We start from the raw sequence: 20,963 nt of genomic DNA on the forward strand, positions 1-20,963 counted from the left end.
GAAAGACATGTACTAGAATAAAAAAAAATGAAAGGTATTGTTCAACAGGGAAAGGCCATTTTGGAGCTTCTTTAAGGGCAATATTAAAAATATTCAATTAATTTAAATAACATGCTAGAGGATGCCTTAAAGCTGTACATGGAATTAGAGTGTGTTAAGACTATTGGGAACACCATCAGTGACACCATTCTGACATCACATAAATTGGATGTATATTCATTTACATTTCTTTTACATAATTTCTTGGTATGCATAGCAACAGTAGCAACCTAATATGATTGGTTTCCACCCCAAAACAATAGGTAGTAATAGGTAATTTTTGCCAAATAAATAATTTTTTTGTGTAGAAGTAATAAATTAGAGTTGGAAGCAAAAGAGGTGACACACTGGTTAAAATGGCAATTAAAGGTTAATTTCCCACAGCTGTGGCTTTTTAAATTGCAATTAGTGTCTGTGTATTAGACATGTGCAATTCGTTTTGTTCTGAATATATGAGGGGTGTTCAATTCAAACCAGGACTTTTTTAGGAGTTTATATAATAAAAGAACACATTTCAACTACAACTGGAAACTACATTTATTTTTTTACATACTCTCCTGCTACATTTATATACATATATCTCAGCATTTAACTAATGCCTGGAAAGCTTCAGCATAGCATGATTTGTCACTATGCCTGAACCATCCTAGGACAGCTTGCTTCACTTTGCCATCAGTGATGAATTTTGTCTCTTGTGCAATTTCTCGTCAGGTTTTGCATTATGCATCGATCATCCAGGATCAGGCATTCCATGTGCTGAATGTTCATTGGAATGATTGGGATTGTCACGGATGAACAAACAGTCATCTTTGAAATGTTTACAGCATTCAAATTTCTTACTGAGGCTATGGGTCTCATCACCTTACTTTGCGTGAAGACTTCTGTAGATATCCACGGATTTTATGTCTTTGTTCACAAGAACCTTCACCACCACCCACTGTTCAATGCACAAACTAACACTGTTGTCTGTCATCTTGATTAACAGGCTCTGGACTGACCTGCAACATGTGTGCCACCTATCAGTTAAAGGACACACATGTCACTTACTCCTGCGTGTAGTACCACCACGCTAGCATCACTCTTCACTTGTACCAACTCTGCATGGCCCCAAGCAGATGCTCTTTATTGATAAGGATCCATAGGGTAGACCTCTGACATGACATGTTTGTTGTTTTTCACGAAGATTATAAAGTTGTCATCTTCTTCCCTCTTTGATGCACCTAATGTGGCTTTTGTTGGACTTTTCTTTGATGGACTTTTCACATCACTTAGCACATTTTTTTGTATGAATAAAATAAAACAAAACATATTACTTTGAAAAAAAAAGGTAGTCCTAAAAAGGACTGTTGGTTCCTAGGAATTCACAGGGAACACAGGTGGGCTTACACTCCACTTTCACTAGCTACACAAACTGCAATCCACTGTAAAGTATCATTATCAAATCTCCAATACAAAATATAGTACCATATATGTGACAAAGGCAATGCCCAACCCCTGCCCTTCTCACCAACCCGTGACATAGGACCTGCCATTCTCACCGCGCTGTCACTTGCGTAACAGTGTTGCCCTCAGCTGCACCCTACACAGAGACCACAATCTAAGTGCCAACAACCTGAGAGTGATTTTCAATGCGTTAGGAGAATTTTGCAATTAACTCCTTAAACTGCCACCACCGCCTTTTTATTGAGTAGGAGGAAACTCACAATCTTAGCAATAACACTGTGATTTTAGCATAAACGTCTGCAACACACACTGTCAGCACAGACCAGTATATGCAGAGGATTATTATATACAGTAGCACTCTTCAAGAGACAGGGATTCTTTACCTTTCATTAAAAGCCTTAGAGATAATTTTAACACTTTTCAAAATAGGGTTTATTAATGAAGGTCAAATGGTGCATTTAAAATATTTACAGAAATGATATTACAAAGAAATAAAGAGAACAATAACACAACATAAATAAAAGGAGGTGAAAATGGATCATACTTGGTTTTAGCAGAGTCCAATTGTCCAAGCAAAAACGTTGCCATGGCTCTCAAATCCATTAAGATGTTCCTTGGTTGATGTTAAAATGAGAGCTTGCTTACCAGGTCCTGTCAATCCCTTTTCTGTGATATCAAAGGGGTGTCACCCGAGAACAACTGACCAATAATCCAGTTTAAGGGATGGGTGCTGGGCGGTCACTACATTTATGACCAAGTCCCAACTACAATTTCATACTAACATTAATAACCTCCAGTATGTGCAGGTGATATTCTAGAAACTGGCAGATTAATATTCAGAATTATATTTCAAACCCAGGGATACCAAACATAGCGTACCTTGTCACGCAGGAGGCAGTAGACTGCTTTCTCCCCTTTCATATAGTCATTTGTGGCCTTGATTTGTTCGGTATGATATTCCCCATTTAAATATATACCTAATATTAATGGGTCCTGTTCCTGTTGAATTCTATGAATTGTATGTGGAATTGTTAGTTGTGGAATAGACATTTTATGGCATGCTCTGCATTCTTAGAGCTTTAATGGCCTTGCACGTCATGTGTGACAGGCTTGACTGAATTATTATGGTTTTAGGATAGGGCAGAGGGAAGAGTTTTTAATGGTTCATGGAAACCGATATCCTGCTAAGAATAATTAGCTGTTTACAGCTGGCATCCAGGCCTGGACTCTGGTGTGTGTTTTAGTTAAGATAAGAAGCTCTTTTGAAGTTCAGTTAAAACTTGCAGCTACAAATTCCACAGTTTTCGGGAGGAGGGAGGGGAGGAAGATCACTGCTCATGAAAACAAGATGGCTGAGACTTTAACAAGATGGCTGTCACCTACAGCTTCCATGTCCTTATTGCGCACAATCGTTACAATATATCACTGATACTGTAAGCACAAATACACTATACTATCCGACTCTCACTAAAGTCCCACACACTGACAAAGGGCTTTTGAGTGAACTGTTTTTAAAGTGTGTGTGCTGCAACATAATTCAAAACTATGGGGCAGCACAGTGGCTTAATGGTGCAGCACAGTGGCTAAATGGTTGGCACTTCCACCTTCGAATCCCAGCCATGGCACCATCTGCCCAGAGTTTGCATGTTCGCCCTGTGCCAGCCTGGGTTTCCTCCAGGTACTACGGTTTCCTCCCACAATCCAAAGACATGCTGGTAGGTTAATTGGATCCTGTCTAAATTGGCCTTAGTATGTGTATGTATGAATCTAAGTTAGGGACCTTATATTGTATGCCCCTTGAGGGTTAGGGACTGATGTGAATGTACAATATAAATATGTAAAGCACTGCATAAATTGATGGCGCTTTATAAGTACCTGAAATAAATAAAATAATAAATAAATCATTGGTCAAGGTTTTGCACCTGACCAGAGGTAATTTATGTTACCACATGAAATCACTTTGACAATGCACGCTGAAAAAAGGCTGATGGGAGAACTTACTATTATAAGGAGGGAGTGGCACATTTGCAATTCTTATATTAGCCATACTAAGCTACATGATCACAGTCCAGAGTTCATGAAATGCATTATTGTTAGCTGAATTTTGGCTAAGTGGAAACTCAATCGTTTCCGAAACTGCAAACAGGTAAAGTTCAGGTTGAACTCTACTGTGATCCAAAAGGTCATCAAAGGTCATCCCTGATGGAGGTAAGGATTTAAAAGTGGACATCATTTGCATTTACACTGAATTGTATTGTGTTACACTGAATTGATTTATACATGAGATGTGTTGTCACAAAGATCTGCGTATACAGGGAACAGAAAATTGTCTTCTAGGAACATGTCATTAAAGCAACTATCTTAAAAAGTTTTTTAATTTTTGGAAGATAAATTAGGGTAGGGTGTGAACCTCCATTTTTTTTTATCTTCATAGCCCCCTAGAAAGGATTTCCCCTCATTTTCTCTCAGTGGAAATCATTCATCAGTAAAAACCTGTCAAAGGTTGCATTCTTTACCAACTCAAACAAACAGAAAAAAAAATCTGATTTCATGTACTACAGTATTAATCTAATACTGAAATAACAAAATCTTGGTTTGTCAGGGTTAACTGTAGAAACAATTTTTTTTAATATTACTTCGTATTCAAAAAGATAGTTTGTATCCAAGCTACAAGGATAAATTACTTTTTCACTGCTTTTTATGATCAGCATTTGAAATTTACCCTGTGGGTTGAGCATGAATAAGTTACATGTGTAGTGCTTCTCTTAGATAAAAGTTTAAATATCTAATGTAATTAAGAAGAATAAATGTATTTTTCACTTGATCGTAAAACAGAAGCCAGTGCAGTAATAATTGCCAATGTCTGAAATGGATTTCCAACTCCTAACCACATATAATCTGCAATCATGGTGTAATCAAAATTCTCAAATACATCATGGCTATCACTAAGAAACAGGGAGAGGCAAACATGAATGCTAGTACAAGGAATCTTGTATTCTCTAAAGCTAAACTTCAAAGAAGTCAGTTTATCAAAGGGTGCTAATGTTAGGACTCCTTATCTCTCATGCAAGTGAATGACAGATAAGGAGTATACAACCTTAGCACACTTTGATAAATCTAGGCCAGCAAGTTTTAAACATTTTTAGTTTGCTTGTATTTTAATGTTATTTTTAAGTGATGTACCTCAACGTTACAGCTAGCAGCTATATTAATTGAGTTACCTTTTTGGCAGTTTTCAGCATTGAAAAAGATGAGAGATTTTTCCATAACAAAACATTGTTTGTAGTTTCGTAATAGGGAGCCAAAGTGGTCCCAACATGGATGAAAGACTGCATTCACCTTTAAGAAAAAAATAATAGGTATATGTTTGCAGGAAAAAAGGTGTGCATTTATTATTTTTTGACAGGAGGCTGCAAAGCATTTCACCCATGATTAGTGGATTGCAGGTGCAATGTCAGGCTGAAAACTCTTCCTCCAGTTCTCTGATTGTACCTCTGTACAGGCTTAAGTTAGAAAGATGAATTAAGAGTGCACTGATTAACACACTCATGTTGCACTGAGAACAGGGGCGATCTGACCATTTGGAAACTCGGGCACTGCCCGAGGGCCCGGGGTCGGTAGGGGGCCCCACGAGATGCCCCTAGTACCTTTTTCATAGGCTTTTTTGAGTTTGGGCAAGGACACAGGGGCCCCATGATCCCCTATTGCCCAGGGGCCCCATGAGTTGTCAGTCTGCCCCTGACTGAGAACTACAAGTCCATCTTCTGTGGTGGAAGATGGAACTTGAAGTTTATTCATTCAAAGATCTCTGTCAGGTAAGAGGAATGAGGGGGTGTTTAGCAACATGTCACATGTTTCACCCTACATACTGGAGTAACATGTAATATGTTACTAAAGGTGGAATTAGCCTTCCTCATGGGAAGTGGCTAATATGAGGATCATAGCTGATCCTGGTTCCGTTATTATCAGCCAGTGATTGTCTGTCATGTAAAAGCAATCCGGCTGCTTTACAGTTGGCAGTTGACAATCACTTTTACTGAATGTGCCCCCTCCCTCCGTTGTCACCTGTGGCAGTTCCCAGAATCTCCCATTCCTCTGGGAAGCCCAGGAACACAGTAAGTGATCATGATGGCTGCCCACAGAGGAAATGGAGGAACATCTGTTCCCATATCTCTTCTGTCATGGATGAACCAAGAATGGACAAGGATTTTGTCACTTCCAGTGTCAAACTGTCATTCCCTAGCTGTTACAGCCAGGGAAGCATCTAACCAAGCATTATCTGTCCTTGGTTATTTTGCTTTGGCGCGCAGGGGAGACATCAGGGGGTTTATTTACTAAAGCTGGAGAGTCCAAAATCAGACTCCCTTCTGCATAGAAACCAATCAGCTTCTAACCTCAGCTTGTTCAATGAAGCTTTGGCAATGAAACCTGGAAGCTGATTGGTTTCTATGCAGAAGTGAGTCTGATTTTGCACTCTCCAGCTTTAGTAAATAAACCCCCAGGGGTCTAATAATACCTCGTCTTAGTCCCTTACTAGTACTGTCATCTTCTCATTGGATGCTGGATTTTCAACTGTCTTGTTTGGCTTATGGTAAATGAAGCCTACACATGTACATGTGAGTTCATTTCAGCACCAAGATGTGCCTAAAATGTACACTGAGCTGCTCTGTGTACATTCTAATGCTGCTCGGACTGTTCATAGAACATTGGTTATAGGCTGGGAGCTTCAGGCAATTGGCAACTAGCAAAACTATTGAGGACTTGAGGACAAGGCAAAATGTATGGCCCTAACCCATACCATGAGTTTTTTGCTATTGTTCTTAGGTGATGGACCTTTTCTCCCTTACAAAGAAATCACTGTTAACCTAGCTAATTTATTATTTTACTTCAGATATTCAGGCAGCTCTTCAATCAGCTCCTCACTGCTTTTTACTACCACCATAGAAGCAGTGCACCCAGATTGGTGTAACCTCTGTAAAAACTTTGGAACCGTACCTGCCCTCACACCATTGCACCAGGCAGGCACTGGATTCTGCATGTGTACCCCTTACGGCACTTTGTGTTCTGTAATGTCTGTTAGACATGTCTCTGAGCTAGTGGTCTACTTTTGCAAAGAGCCATTGTTCATAAGGAGAAGGTACTCCAAAACGCCCAAAGGACATTGCTCTTCACTGCCTAGATGGGGTCAAAGCCATCAAAATCTACCTCAAAGCTACAGCTTCTATCTGGAAGATGGACTCCCTATTAACTCTACCCTCAGGACCTTGTGAGTGACATCCTGCTTCAAAATCAAGCTACTATACAAAACAGGAAGAAATTCCTCACAATGACTAAAGCATTAGGGAACCACAATGTTATTTACCATTAGTGGGATTCCCCACTAAATTGTCCATCACATATCATATACATTCTCTGGAGGCAGGACTTAAGTACCTTAAAGAGTGATGGATGCTGGCTCCTGATGCACCTACTGATGAAAGGCCTAAACTGCCTAAATTACACAGTGAATGGACATAAGTGGTGATACACATTTCTATTCAAATGGCGCACCTCCACTTTCATTGTTTTGCAAATTCTGAAGGTCTGTGAAGGAATGTTCAATTTAACCTGTTTTTTTCATTGTTCTGTTTTCTTTATTGGTCCTAAAGTACCTATGTTGTTTTCCCTCCAGTTATTATAGTAGTGCGTACTGCTCCTGATTGCTCAGTATGTACTTTTTTAAGGACTTCATCAAAGTATTAGATATCTCCCAGATAGCTTGATTGTAATTGTGATCATTCATTACTGTTCAAACCTTCTCTTCAACTCTCCAGCATCCTTCTTGTTATAGACTACTTCTCCATTATTGATATCACTTGGTCACAGCAAGATTCTCAGGTTTGGCCTGTATACCTTTATTCAGCACAATATACATAATAATTCTTCATTATGGCAGCCTGATTTGCCTCTCTCGAGTGCCTACATGATGCTCTGTAATTTATTACCCAGCTGCACTAAACCTGACTCTCTGCAGAATTTGCTTGTTTTTCCTTTTTTCATATGGCTCACTACGAGATTTGCATGCAACTATATGTGTCTAGAGAACATGCTTTAAAATGACTATAAATTTTATATCAATTAATGTTAAAGGGCTGAATAGCCCTTACAAGCGTAAAGCCTTTTGGGCAGAAATCCAAAAATTGAAAGGGGATGGTATTTGTATTCAGGGGATGCATTTTATGGCAGCGAAACCCCAAAATGCACAAATAAGGCATACCCACATGTATTTTATGCAAATGCAGAGCACAAAAAGAAAAGGGTTCTCATATTCTCATAGCCATAAAAAATACAGTAGCATTTAATGCATATAATGTTATTGTTGATGAAAATAGGAGATACGTTATTTTAGTGTGTTTTTATTAGTAAAGTGGACTATACAATTGTTGATGTGTATGCCCCAAATCAAGGTCAACTTTTATTCTTACGCAAACTGCAGACTAGAGCTAGAAATGTTCTTAAGGGGTACCTTCATTTGTTGGGGGACTTCAAATTGGTGGTTAACCAATCAATAGATTGCTTATCACCCCCTTCTATTCATAGACAATCCTTACAGCCTTTACTGCACATGGAGGTGCTATACGAAGTATGGTGCTGTCATCATCCAGTGGAAAAGGATTACACTTTCTTTTCCTATCCACTTACCATTTATTCAAGAATTGATCTGATTCTTTCTGATTTGTCATTGCTCCACAATATTGCAAGTACTACCATTCATTATATTACATGGTCAGACCATGCCCCAATTACAGTAGAAATTTGAGAACAACATGATAAACCAAGCTCTTTTTTGGAGGAATAACACGTCTTTTTGCAAAGAACAACCAACGAAAAAAGTTACAGTCCCAGCTTAAAAAAATTTTCAAGCTTAACATAATGGCAGAAGTTTTTGCAACCATGGTGTGGTGCACCCATAAAGCATATGTCCCAGGGCTACTTTTACAGCTTGCATCAAGGGAAAAAAACTTCTGGCTTGCATTAAACATCTAGAGTCCTTGAATAAGCAAAAGGTTGTACCTGCCCTACTAGCAGATTTGAAGGAATGTACAAATAAGCTCAAAAGACTTCTCATCTATGAACATGAAAGAGGCTTGTATAGATTGAGAGCCACTTCTATTCTCAGTGTAATAAAGCAGGAAAGCTCCTAGCATATCACCTTAGATCAAGGCAGGCTAAATCTAGATTAGCATATTTAATACATCCCACAACTAAAACTAAAGTCTTTCACCCTAAGGATATTGCTAATTCCTTTATGGAATACTGCCAGGCCCTTTATAAATAAAGACAATGATACTTCTCAACTCTCCTCGGAAAGTATAACAACATTTTTGTGTTCCATCAACCTTCCCTCAATAGACCCAGAGGTTAATATATATTATTAATAAAAATAAGTGCAAAATGATGAAAAAATATAACAGGTGATGATAAATAATAAAAATTCAAAATAACAGTACAATGATCTAATCCAAAATAATGGTTAGAAATTCAAACCAGCTATTACTTTATTAAAGATAAAATATTAAAGAATTGAAATCAACTGTCTAGAAATTGCAGCAGGTGACTTTCAGTAACTCTCCAACATGAGACAGCGTCTATGCAAATCGATCACATGATCTCTCTACAACCAGGCATTCAAAGCTCAACATGTACCTTGGCATGAATTGATTTTAAAATACCATACGCAGGTCAATCCAATCAACTTAGAATCTATCTGAGGTCAAGATCAATTGTTACATTGTCTACTTTGTCATATATACCCAACTAAATTATTGACTAGAAACTAAAATTAGCTTCAGGGATATTTAAAATAAATTTTTCTCCCAGAGAATTGACATAAAATTAATTTATACTGCAGTTAAAATTATTTCACATCAACTCCTGTGCTAACCATAACTGTTTAGGACTAAACAGTTTAGCTGGAGATATAAGGCGAGTATAGGTTAGCTGAAGAAAGTTATAGTTACCAATATGGACTCTAAGGTGTCAGTAATGTCAGCTTTCAGTCAGCTCACTTTAGGGTGTGTCTGTGTCCATCTGTTGTCCCCTGTCTTCTGTCTTGTCTTGTGTTGTCCTGTTCTTTTGGTGATGTGTCCCCGTCTCTGTCCGTCTCCTACTTTTTATCCTGAATAAAACCTAAGCGGGCAAATTTGACGTCACACTAGGTGTAATTTTCTCTACTAGTTGATTTCAATTACCTGAAGGGGGCAGTATAGGATTAGAAATGATTTGGAGTTTCTCTGACATGTCTTCTGTAACATTTCAAATGTTGACCTTTAACCCCGGCTAGTAAGAATATCATGAATATTAGAGATAACTGTCTTTATGACAGGGCTAATAACATAATATCTACAATATATCAATATGTATTGTAGAACCAATTTTATATAAAAAAACTATGTATATGGAAAGTAATATAGTAATATAAAACCTGAATTACTTAAGTAAGCAAGTATTCACTTCATGTAATACTAATAATATAATTTACATTTTTGGTTAAAATATTCCTGTCAAATAATAACACCATTTGCAATGTAAACATTAATATGCACTCTTTTTCCAGAGGTTCATGGGAAAAAAAATCATTGTGAACAGTTTTTTTGTCCTTTGTTCAATCTAGACATGGACTCATCCATTTATCTTACAATTAATAACCTGGGAACATAAGTTGTAATGACTCTGGAATGCTCTTAGCATCTGTGTTCAGAAACCATGAACATAGAATATACAAAACAAAATGTCTTCCGACATGCTCATGATAAACATGATAAGTTCAGGCCTTCCTGTTTAATTCTGTCATGACATTATACACACACCCATGTGCCAAAGTCTTTACCTCCTCAGTCCTATTGGATACTTTCAATCTAACTAACGGGACTAGACAGGGATACCCATTATCCCCCATTATCTTCTCTATGGTAATGGAACTGTTTGTGGAAGAAGTTAGGAATTCTAATACCATCCTTGGGGAAAACACATCATATAGGGCTCTGATGATGTGTTCTAACAGATGTAGCAACTTCTCTTCTCACAGTGGCCAAGTTATTCACATCCTTTGAAGCAGCATCTTTATAAAGTGAATATAAGCAAATGTCATGCCCTACCCATAAATATTAAACAGGAAGAACTTAGGAGGTTAAGAACTGAATTTTCATGCTTGTGGGATAATGATAGTATCTCTTATTTGGGAATTCAGCTAACAGCTACCTCAGCATATTTATATAAAGCCAATTATGGTAGACTATTACGAACGGTTAAAAATGATCTAGTTAATTTGGCCAAATTTGAAGTATCCTGATTAGGCCGCATAGCGTCCTTTAAAATGCTCCTTCTTCCAAAAATGATATGTTACTTTAGGACAGTACCTATTTTACTAGTAAAATGTGGGGTCTTGTAAGGGCTACTATGGTGTAAAAAGTATTCTTATTGTGTTAAATCAATATTGTGAATATTGCCAGTAAAATAAAATTAAAACAATTGAAATGTAAGTGAAATGAAATTAAAATAGTGGGTCACCTACACTTTACACATACTCATACCAATGTGTTATACTGAAACCAAAAAAATCATAAACAGTGTCGCGCTCCACTAACAATAGCAATAAAGACTGAAGAAAAATTATTAAATTAAATACTATTTAAAAACAAATTATATGTGATAATGCAATTGTGCTTCTGCTGCATAAATGTCCTTAATCCATGACTTTGATATTCCTTCTAGTGATGTGATAAGAAGTGATTTGTGTGTAATCCATCAATCATAAAAATGTGCACCTTCACCGATTGTGCCCTCACCTGGCATATATGACCAAACCATTAAGTGAGGTCATATAAAGCTTGTGTCCCTTTAATTGTACTTGGAGATGAATGCAATTATCCCCCTTCACAGTTAGGGGTCTCCTCACTTCCTTAGGACTCTTCCTCCATAGGTATATGTGCCATTAAGGGTAATAAAGAATATAATTCCTTATCTTCTTTTACAAACATTTATTAAACAAAGTAGTGCACTCACATGTATTACAAGTGAAAATCTCTTTAAAATGTTGTAAACTGAATCCACCGTATGCTTTTGAAAGCTGCAGTATACTTGCTGTGTGTTGCCTTTAAGTGTTGTGGCGTCAGAGCCTCTCCCCTACATGTTACGCCACAGGGCCACATGGCTTCATCAGGGGGAAATGATTGGAAGACACATTGATTTATATAGGGATCTCCGGGCACCATTTTCTAGCACTCTGCAAGGCAGCGGCCATGTTTCTGGAAACCTGTTTTAATGTCTATACACAGGATTGTGTGTCATTGCAGCTGGGGATTAAACTTTGTTGGCAACTTCGGTTTTTCTCCAGCTCTACTCTGGTGTACTTAATACACCTATATGTGGTGCAATATACAATAGTTAACATATGGGGTGTGCTGGCAATATGATCAACATTGTGATTAGAGATGAGCGAATCGAACCTGGCGAAGTGGAATTCGTTTCGAATATCAGGAAAAATTTGATTCGCATCGAATCCGAATTTTAGCAAACTTCGGGTGCACGAATCAAATTTTTCCCGATCAGCCGGCAAAAGTGTCACTGCAGAGAGCTCCGCTATTTCTGACAGTTCTGACAGTTCATTTACAGCGGTTGAAACATTGTATCTATTTGTTTCCATTTAGGATACAGATGTTTTTATTCGGAAATAAATAGATACAATGTTTCAACCGCTGTAAATGTGAAGGAACTGTCAGAGAACTGTCAGAAATAGCGGAGCTCTCTGCAGATACACTTTTTGCTGTACTGGAATACTTCTTCTTTTCATTCTTCTTCTTCTTTTCATTCTTCTTCTTCTTTTCATTCTTCTTTTCATTCTTCTTCTTTTCATTCTTCTTCTTCTTCTTCTTTTCATTCTTCTTTTCATTCTTCTTCTTCTTCTTTTCATTCTTCTTCTTCTTCTTTTCATTCTTCTTTTCATTCTTCTTCTTCTTTTCATTCTTCTTCTTCTTCTTTTCATTCTTCTTTTCATTCTTCTTCTTCTTTTCATTCTTCTTCTTTTCATTCTTCTTCTTCTTCTTTTCATTCTTCTTCTTCTTCTTTTCATTCTTCTTTTCATTCTTCTTCTTCTTTTCATTCTTCTTCTGCTTCTTTTCATTCTTCTTCTTTTCATTCTTCTTCTTCTTCTTTTCATTCTTCTTCTTCTTCTTCTTTTCATTCTTCTTCTTCTTCTTTTCATTCTTCTTTTCATTCTTCTTCTTCTTCTTTTCATTCTTCTTCTTCTTCTTTTCATTCTTCTTTTTATTCTTCTTCTTCTTCTTTTCATTCTTCTTCTTCTTCTTCTTTTCATTCTTCTTCTTCTTCTTTTCATTCTTCTTTTCATTCTTCTTCTTCTTCTTTTCATTCTTCTTCTTTTCATTCTTCCTCTTCTTCTTTTCATTCTTCTTTTCATTCTTCTTCTTCTTCTTTTCATTCTTCTTCTTCTTCTTTTCATTCTTCTTTTCATTCTTCTTCTTCTTCTTTTCATTCTTCTTCTTCTTCTTTTCATTCTTCTTCTTCTTCTTTTCATTCTTCTTCTTCTTTTCATTCTTCTTTTCATTCTTCTTCTTCTTCTTTTCATTCTTCTTCTTCTTCTTTTCATTCTTCTTTTTATTCTTCTTCTTCTTCTTTTCATTCTTCTTCTTCTTCTTCTTTTCATTCTTCTTCTTCTTCTTTTCATTCTTCTTTTCATTCTTCTTCTTCTTCTTTTCATTCTTCTTCTTTTCATTCTTCCTCTTCTTCTTTTCATTCTTCTTTTCATTCTTCTTCTTCTTCTTTTCATTCTTCTTCTTCTTCTTTTCATTCTTCTTTTCATTCTTCTTCTTCTTCTTTTCATTCTTCTTCTTCTTCTTTTCATTCTTCTTCTTCTTCTTTTCATTCTTCTTCTTCTTTTCATTCTTCTTTTCATTCTTCTTCTTCTTCTTTTCATTCTTCTTCTTCTTCTTTTCATTCTTCTTCTTCTTTTCATTCTTCTTCTTCTTCTTTTCATTCTTCTTTTCATTCTTCTTCTTCTTCTTTTCATTCTTCTTCTTCTTCTTTTCATTCTTCTTTTCATTCTTCTTCTTCTTCTTTTCATTCTTCTTTTCATTCTTCTTCTTCTTCTTCGTCGTGCCCCGTGACTGCCCAAATGAGTGAAGTGTGCGGTGATTCTAAGATTGACGGCACTCATCTGCATGTCATACTGACTGACAGTATTATTTCTCTTCCCCAGCAAACTCCAAGGGCATTTAAATTAAAGGTACAGTGTTCTGCACTAATATAAAGGCTCTCTGAAGCCTAGAAACCCTTTTAATAAGTTAAATTTGCGGCGAATAAATTCGCATCGAATCGAATTTCTCCCACAAATTCGGCGAATCAGCCGAATCGAATTTTTGAATAATTCGCTCATCTCTAATTGTGATAATATTGATACTGGTCTAATTAATGTCTCAACATTGCATAAGTGCCACACCTGTGTGATTAATATCTAAATAATACTTTAATAAGACTTTAATAAAACTAAAACACATATACATTACTATTTAATTACTAAAAGGATAAAATTATGCTGAATAAAATATATCTTGTCGCCATATTGGAGTGGTCCATACCTTAGTGGCCATTAAGTTGGGGCCAAATTAATATATGGATAATGTGAAATTATATAAAGCAATAAAATCATTATTAATATAATGCAGATCTCACTATATTATATTTCCTGAATTGGATGTACCAATTAATGATGGCCTGTTAGAAGAAGATGAAATACAGGAGTGGTATAACTTGTTTAGTGAAAAGGGCATGGAGATACTACAATTCCTTCTAAAAATAAAACAAAGGAAATGAGAAAAATTGATATGTTAATCAATGAGTATAGAGACAAACTGGAAACACTAAAAGAACAAGCAGAATTTGGAAAATTAATGAATCAACTAAATAAAAATGTACAGAAAAAAGATTTAGAAAATATAAGGAAGTGTGGAGACTCCTAAGGAAGTGAGGAGACTCCTAACTGTGAAGAGAGATAATTCCATTCATCTCCAAGTCCAATTACAGCAGTGTTTCTCAACTCCAGTCCTCATGGACCCCCAACAGGTCATGTTTTCAGGATTTCCCTCAGATGAAACAGCTGTGGTAATTACTAAGGCAGTGAAACTGATCAAATCACCTGTGCAAAATAATGGAAATCCTGAAAACATGACCTGTTGGAGGTCCATGAGGACTGGAGTTGAGAAACACTGAATTACAGGGGCACAAGCTTTATATGACCTCACTTAACGGTTTGGTCATATATGCCAGGTGAGAGCACAGCCAATGAAGGTGCACATTTTTATGATTGGTGGATTGCATGCAAATCATTTCTTATAACATCACTAGAAGGAATGTCAAAGTCATGGATTGATTAAGGACATTTATGCGGCAGAAGCGCAATTGCATTATTCCATATAATTTGTTTTTGAACTGTATTTAATTTTATTTTACCTATTTTACTACCTGTGCACTTTTTCACAACTTTTAATGCAATTCTTAAAAGATTTATATGGCAGGGAAAAAAAGCTAGAGTGTCCTTTGCTACTCTTATCAAACACAAATCTAAAAGGGGGATGGGTTTCCCAGTTCTACAGAATTACTATAGAGCGGTGTTATTGGACTAACTGCGAACTTGGATCAGCCTGTCTCTGGAGAAACAATGGGTATTTATAGAGCAAGACCTAATAGGCTATAAAGATCTTGCTGCCTTATTGATGGTGGCTACTACTGGCCTTTTACTACAAGTTGCGGACCACCCATCTATCACAGCCTCCCTAAAGACATGGCAATGTGTCATAGGAACACGAGCAGAGAATTTGACTATGTTCAAGATTGAATTACCACTACAAGCTTATGACTTTCTGATCTCCTACTTCTCTGCAAAATCATGGATAGATAGAGGATTAACTACATTTAGGGACTTAACTATGGAAATTCAACAAAATAAAGACTTTAAAATAGTTCAGAATAATCATCTTCATAAAAATTTGTTAAAGCCATCCGTAGTTTTGGATAAAAACGTTTAGGTCTATTATCATGACTATTATCATGGTGGTGTTTAAAATGGGAATCTTGTGGTTTTATTCTTGCTTGCAAATTTGCAACGAACATCTTAAATTGCTGTCTATGCTAAAATGGGAAGGTGACCTGGGCCAAAGTCTCACTGAAAAAGATTGGGAAATAGCTTTATCTAACATATATACAGCATCACACTGTTTCCCACTGGGACAATTCCCTGAAAGTAATCCACAGATGGTATCTTACTCACTCAAGGTCACTTCTATATCACTTGCCAACTCTGTGTGAGTGTTGCCGTAAATGCGGCCAAAGGGGTAACTTGATTCATATTCTTTGGCACTTTAAGTCTATTACTAGCTTTTGGAAGGCAGTTTTTACATTGATATATTCACTTCTCCCGAACTGTCTTTAGATTTATTGGGCATCACCATTGACCATTTTCCTACACAATTCAGAAAGGTGGTGACACATATACTTATAGCTGCCCATCTCACAATTATGAATAGATGGAAATTAATAGAGGCACGCACGTTATCTGAAGTGATCACAAGAGTGCATTTCCAATGCTCCTATGCAGGGGCAGACTGACAACTCATGGGGCCCCCGGGTAATAGGAAATCATGGGGCCCCTGTGTCCTTGCCCACACTAAAACCACACCCAAAAAAGCCTATGAAAGGTACCAGGGGCATCTCATGGGGCCCCCTACTGACTCTGGGCCCTTGGGCAGTGCCTGAGTGTCTAAATGGTCAGTCCGCCCCTGCTCCTATGAATACTTTTTTGCAATATGCACCCAAAAAGAAATAATGTTTGAGAAAGAATGGGATATATGGTTGACAGTCTACAATCTTAATAACATAACAGGATGAGTAGAAGGAACCATTATTGTTGATCTGGAAGTATAGCATTCATAAGCCCAGTTTAGCCCTACCTATTAAAGGGTATTTCAGTACCTGCTCACTAGCAGGTTGCTATTCAATATTTAATAATTGGTGAATAAGTAATGTACAGCGCTGAGCAAACTATTGGCGCTTTATAAATACTGTATAATAATAATAATATTTTGTTTTGTCCCTTTTTTGTCTTCTCCTTTTCCTTGTTTAGGGTTCCATTTGTTCTATTTATGGTGTTTATTTTATATGTGATCCACCCAGCATCAAGGGTGAATTAGAGCAATACCTCTATGGAATTTTGTTTTTTTTCAGGACAAACATAATACCTTAATCTCATTGTACTCTTGACTTATTGTATCTTTAAACGTATATAAGTGGAAATTGTACTTGATGTACAACACAATTTTGAAATCTTTTCTAAGTACATGTTTGTACTTTATTTATTACTAACATTAATAAAAACTATTGAAGAGCAACTATTATAATATATTTTCAAAACTACAAAAAAACGTACTATTCTCAAAACCAATACATGTGTATATATGCTTTGTGTGCACATATTCTTTTCTTCTTCAGTACTGAGTTGCTGAATTCCTTCTCCTACCTATACCATAGGTAACAAGCTATTACTACTCATTCTTTAGTTTCACTCTATCCTTTCTTGCTTGTCTGTTACATCCCTTTCACTCCCTCTCCACAAAATAAAATAAGAGTGGTGTAGACAGTAGCCTGTTGGGGCTAAATTAGGGTGCTCCCTCTGTTGCAATGTAGTTTTCCTTTCAATTGTCAAGATTTGTTTTACAAACTAATAGAGGAACAATATACATTTAGTGCCCGCTCATTAAGCAGAGTTTAAGGAGAAGTGATGTATATCGAGATAAATGAACCGGCAAGTTATCTACATACAACAATGGATTCTAACTTAAATCATTTCTGATGTGTTATAAATGTTCTAATGTCCTTTCATAATGTTCTCTTTACATCTTTGTGTTGCATTTAAACATTTTTTCTTGTACTAAAAAGGACATCCGATAATGTTTAAACATTAATTCAAGTGTCTTGCCTTGCTTCAATTCATTTAAATAGCTAATGTATTTTTATTCAACACGTGTAATTCTGACTTCTTTTGCAGTATTAATTTTATATTCATCGCTTGGTGTATAGTATATTTTCAAGCTCACATTTCACGCCTTTGATTTCAAGCTACAATGAGGGAAAAAGTATAACCATCATTAAATGTCATTGGCACAGTATATGCTGCTATACTGTTAATAATGATCTATAGGGTGCTTTACCCTTTTACGTGTTTAATAAATAAAAACTTTTAGATGTAGAGACTAATTATGCATTCTAGTACTCTATTCTGAGTAGAAAATGATACTTTGTATAGTCTAGTTTAATGCTTTAAAGCATTGTTGCCTAAACCTGATGTGGAGTATTATGGTCTGAAACAAGGGAGATTGTTTTTTTGTACATCCTGATGTTATTATATGGAATATGACTATGGGTCTATTTGGAATGTGTTACTGGCCTTAATCTAATGATTGCCATATCTGCTTCAATGTTATTTAATCCCTTCTGATCAATTTAGCCTCCTTTTCAAATGGATTTGGTAAAACGGAGTGAATTGGCCAGATCATAAAATTATCAGTGGTCTTGCACTGATCAGCAGCACTGAAATGCCCTGACTATAAATCTGATCATATTTTGATCAATAAGTATTTGAGCTTGCATGGTGGAAACAGAGATAAGTTCGATAGTTATGAGCATGTCATCCAACTATTGATTAAAATACACTTTCCCATATGTAGCATATCAGTTGAATGGGATGTTGAAAAAAATGGTCATTTATCGAAGAGTGTATGGGCAGCATAGCTGTTATGTGAGCTTGCACTCTTTTTGTCCTTTTTTGCCTTTGGATAGAGTGGGGCTAAAAATTATGTCAGGTGTTCATTTTGGTACAGGTGTCAATGAGGCAGGAAGGCACAAAATGCAATAAAAACATTTCCATCTACTGTTTTAAACATTAGTTCTAAACCTTCCGTGCTCTGCTAAAATCTATTTTTTTTTCTTTTTTGTGTTCCCGTTGAATGCATTTCTTTCTCAAATACAGAAAAGCCTGACAGAAGTTCTAACTCCTCCCCACTGTACCCAGATGAATTAAAATCTTTTGGCTGCAGCTTAACTAAAGCAAATCTGCCACATATGAAACAAGATCACAGTGTTGTAGATTACATTTAGATAATGAATGTGTTGTTGTTAATTGTTAATGTCATGCTGCCATTAACAAATATTCAACAGTGTAAACTAAGCAGTTTTAGCTAATTTTATTTAAAAAAAATCTTCAAACTCTGCAGTTAATTAATCAACATGGCTGCCCACAGAGTAAACTTTTTATAGCACTGTAACATTAATCTGGACACACGCAGATTTGGTGGGAACATGTTAGTTTATCTAATTACAGAGCTGTTCTATTTAGAAGTGTTATTTTTTAATTTTGTTAACAGATAGAATTTAGAATTAAGCTAAGTAAAAAAAAAATTACAACACTAAAATGTGTGTAAAATGTCTCCCAGCTTGTCACTCTCTTGTGAAATATGTATTTCCCCCAGTGCAGTTTCTAGGTTTTACCTGGAGGAGCGCAATTACATACAGTATTTCACCTGAAGCTTCATTGAACATTTATTACCCTGATATTTCGATAGCGACTAAAATTTAAGCTGCACTTGTACACTTACATCAGCTCCTGCCCTGAAGAAGCTTACAATCCATGTTCCCTACCTCACATGCATGCACGCACACATACTAGGGCCAATATAGACCATAGTCAGTTAACCAATCAGAATGTCTTTTGAGTGTGGTATAGGGCAAGCATGAAAACACCATGCAGATAGAGACTTGGTTGGAATTTGAATCATGAGCCCTAGTGTTGCAAGGCAGGAGTATTAACCTCTAAGGCGCTGTGTTAGCCAACTGATATAATATTGTGAACAAACCACACTAATATCACACAGTGATCAATGAGCATCACTGTGTCTTAATGGATTTAACAGAGTTGAATAGCATCAATAAAATTAGGATCTGGGTACAGTGTAAGAAGAGGCAAATAGATGGTAGAATTCTTATTAAAAAGAGGCATTGGGAATTAAGAGGTCCACTATCTGGCAGATAAGAAGGCTCCAATCAAATAATTTGGAGCAGATATTGTGCTGCAAAAGAGTGTAAGAAAGATAGCTGCTGCCCTTTTATATATTTTTTTAAGATTTGTAGAGCACACTGGAAGGAAAATGTTAACTATCATGTTGTACAGGGCAATTATGGGACATGGAATATTAGAGTATGGTATATATACACAGTATATGATATATTAGCATATGTGTACAAAACGGCCATACATTCCTTCTATCTGGCCAGCAGGTATCCTACCATATTCCTCTGCACGTATTCACATATTCAGCTGTTTGAGATTTCATCTGTACCACAAGGAATCCAAGGAATGTCCAAGGGTGGCTATGCTGTTCCCCCACCTCCTCCCTGAGGCTCCCTGACACCCCGCTAAAAGCACTCCCACACACACTTTTTAAATTAAAAGTATACTTTTTTAAAAGAGTTTTATGGCTGGCCAGGCAATGCCCTGGAACCTTTCTCCTCTCAAGGGTCTCATTGTAGTAGTGTGGGTCCTGCCCTGAAAGGCAACTGAATGGCTGTTTTAACTAGAGTGCTGCTTTTTTGTTGCAATTTTAAATCACATGACCCATTGTAATTATTTATTTTCTCTTTTTAGGTACCTCTGTTTGGAAGGCTTTCTTCTTCACACCTAACTTTAATCCAGAAAATTCAGAAGGATGCTTCAATTCACATGTCTGTCACTGCTATGAAGATTTTGTCACGCAGCACGACCCTCCTTTGCTTTTTGACTTGTCCAGAGATCCAAGTGAAAAGAATCCTATCACGCCAGAAACAGAACCAAACTTCTATAACATTCTTGAGACTATTCAGCATGCCACAGAAGCTCATCAAGAAACCATTCAAGTGGTAGATAATCAGTTAGCGTGGAGCAATGTGATTTGGAAACCGTGGCTCCAGGCTTGCTGTTCATCCTGGTTTGATTTTTGTTACTGTGACAATGATGAAGAATTGGGGATGAGCTGAACCAGCCAAATATATAAAAAAAATAAAAATGTGAAGTCAATCTTAAATATTGGACGTTATGTCCTTGAGAAAATAAAGTTCAAGCATTATCTATTTTTTCTACTCGGATTTCTGGATGGCATGCATTGTAGGTGGAAGTTTGATTTCAAGAAAGTACCTGAGGCAGTACCTTACACATTTCATCATATTTTTCTATTCTTGGTAAATCTTCTAACATACATCAGTTTTACAATACCGCATGCCCCTTTTATATATTTACCCTCCAGCATGTTCACTTATATTTTGTTACCGTCCTTCTGTCAGGGAAATGATTCACTTTAGCACATCACTAGCTAGGACATACATCAGTGTTTCGTAAATGTGAAGTG

At 36.6% G+C, this 20,963-nt stretch overlaps 1 protein-coding gene across 1 annotated transcript in view; it reads left to right on the forward strand.

Annotated features, from left to right (window-relative positions):
• The window catches only part of LOC149459994 (steryl-sulfatase-like), a 123,800-nt gene extending 103,112 nt beyond the window's left edge, over nt 1-20,688 (forward strand). Inside the window, exon 6 of the mRNA XM_089680287.1 lies at nt 20,228-20,688. Within this exon, the coding sequence (XP_089536413.1) occupies nt 20,228-20,595 (368 nt within the window). The 3' untranslated portion in view covers nt 20,596-20,688. The remainder of the gene's footprint in view (nt 1-20,227) is intronic.
• The last annotated feature ends 275 nt before the right edge of the window (nt 20,689-20,963 follow it).

The sequence above is a fragment of the Staurois parvus genome, unplaced genomic scaffold (assembly GCF_062004578.1).
Source record: "Staurois parvus isolate SC_StPar_1 unplaced genomic scaffold, SC_StPar_1.0 ptg000238l, whole genome shotgun sequence".
NCBI lineage: Eukaryota > Metazoa > Chordata > Amphibia > Anura > Ranidae > Staurois > Staurois parvus.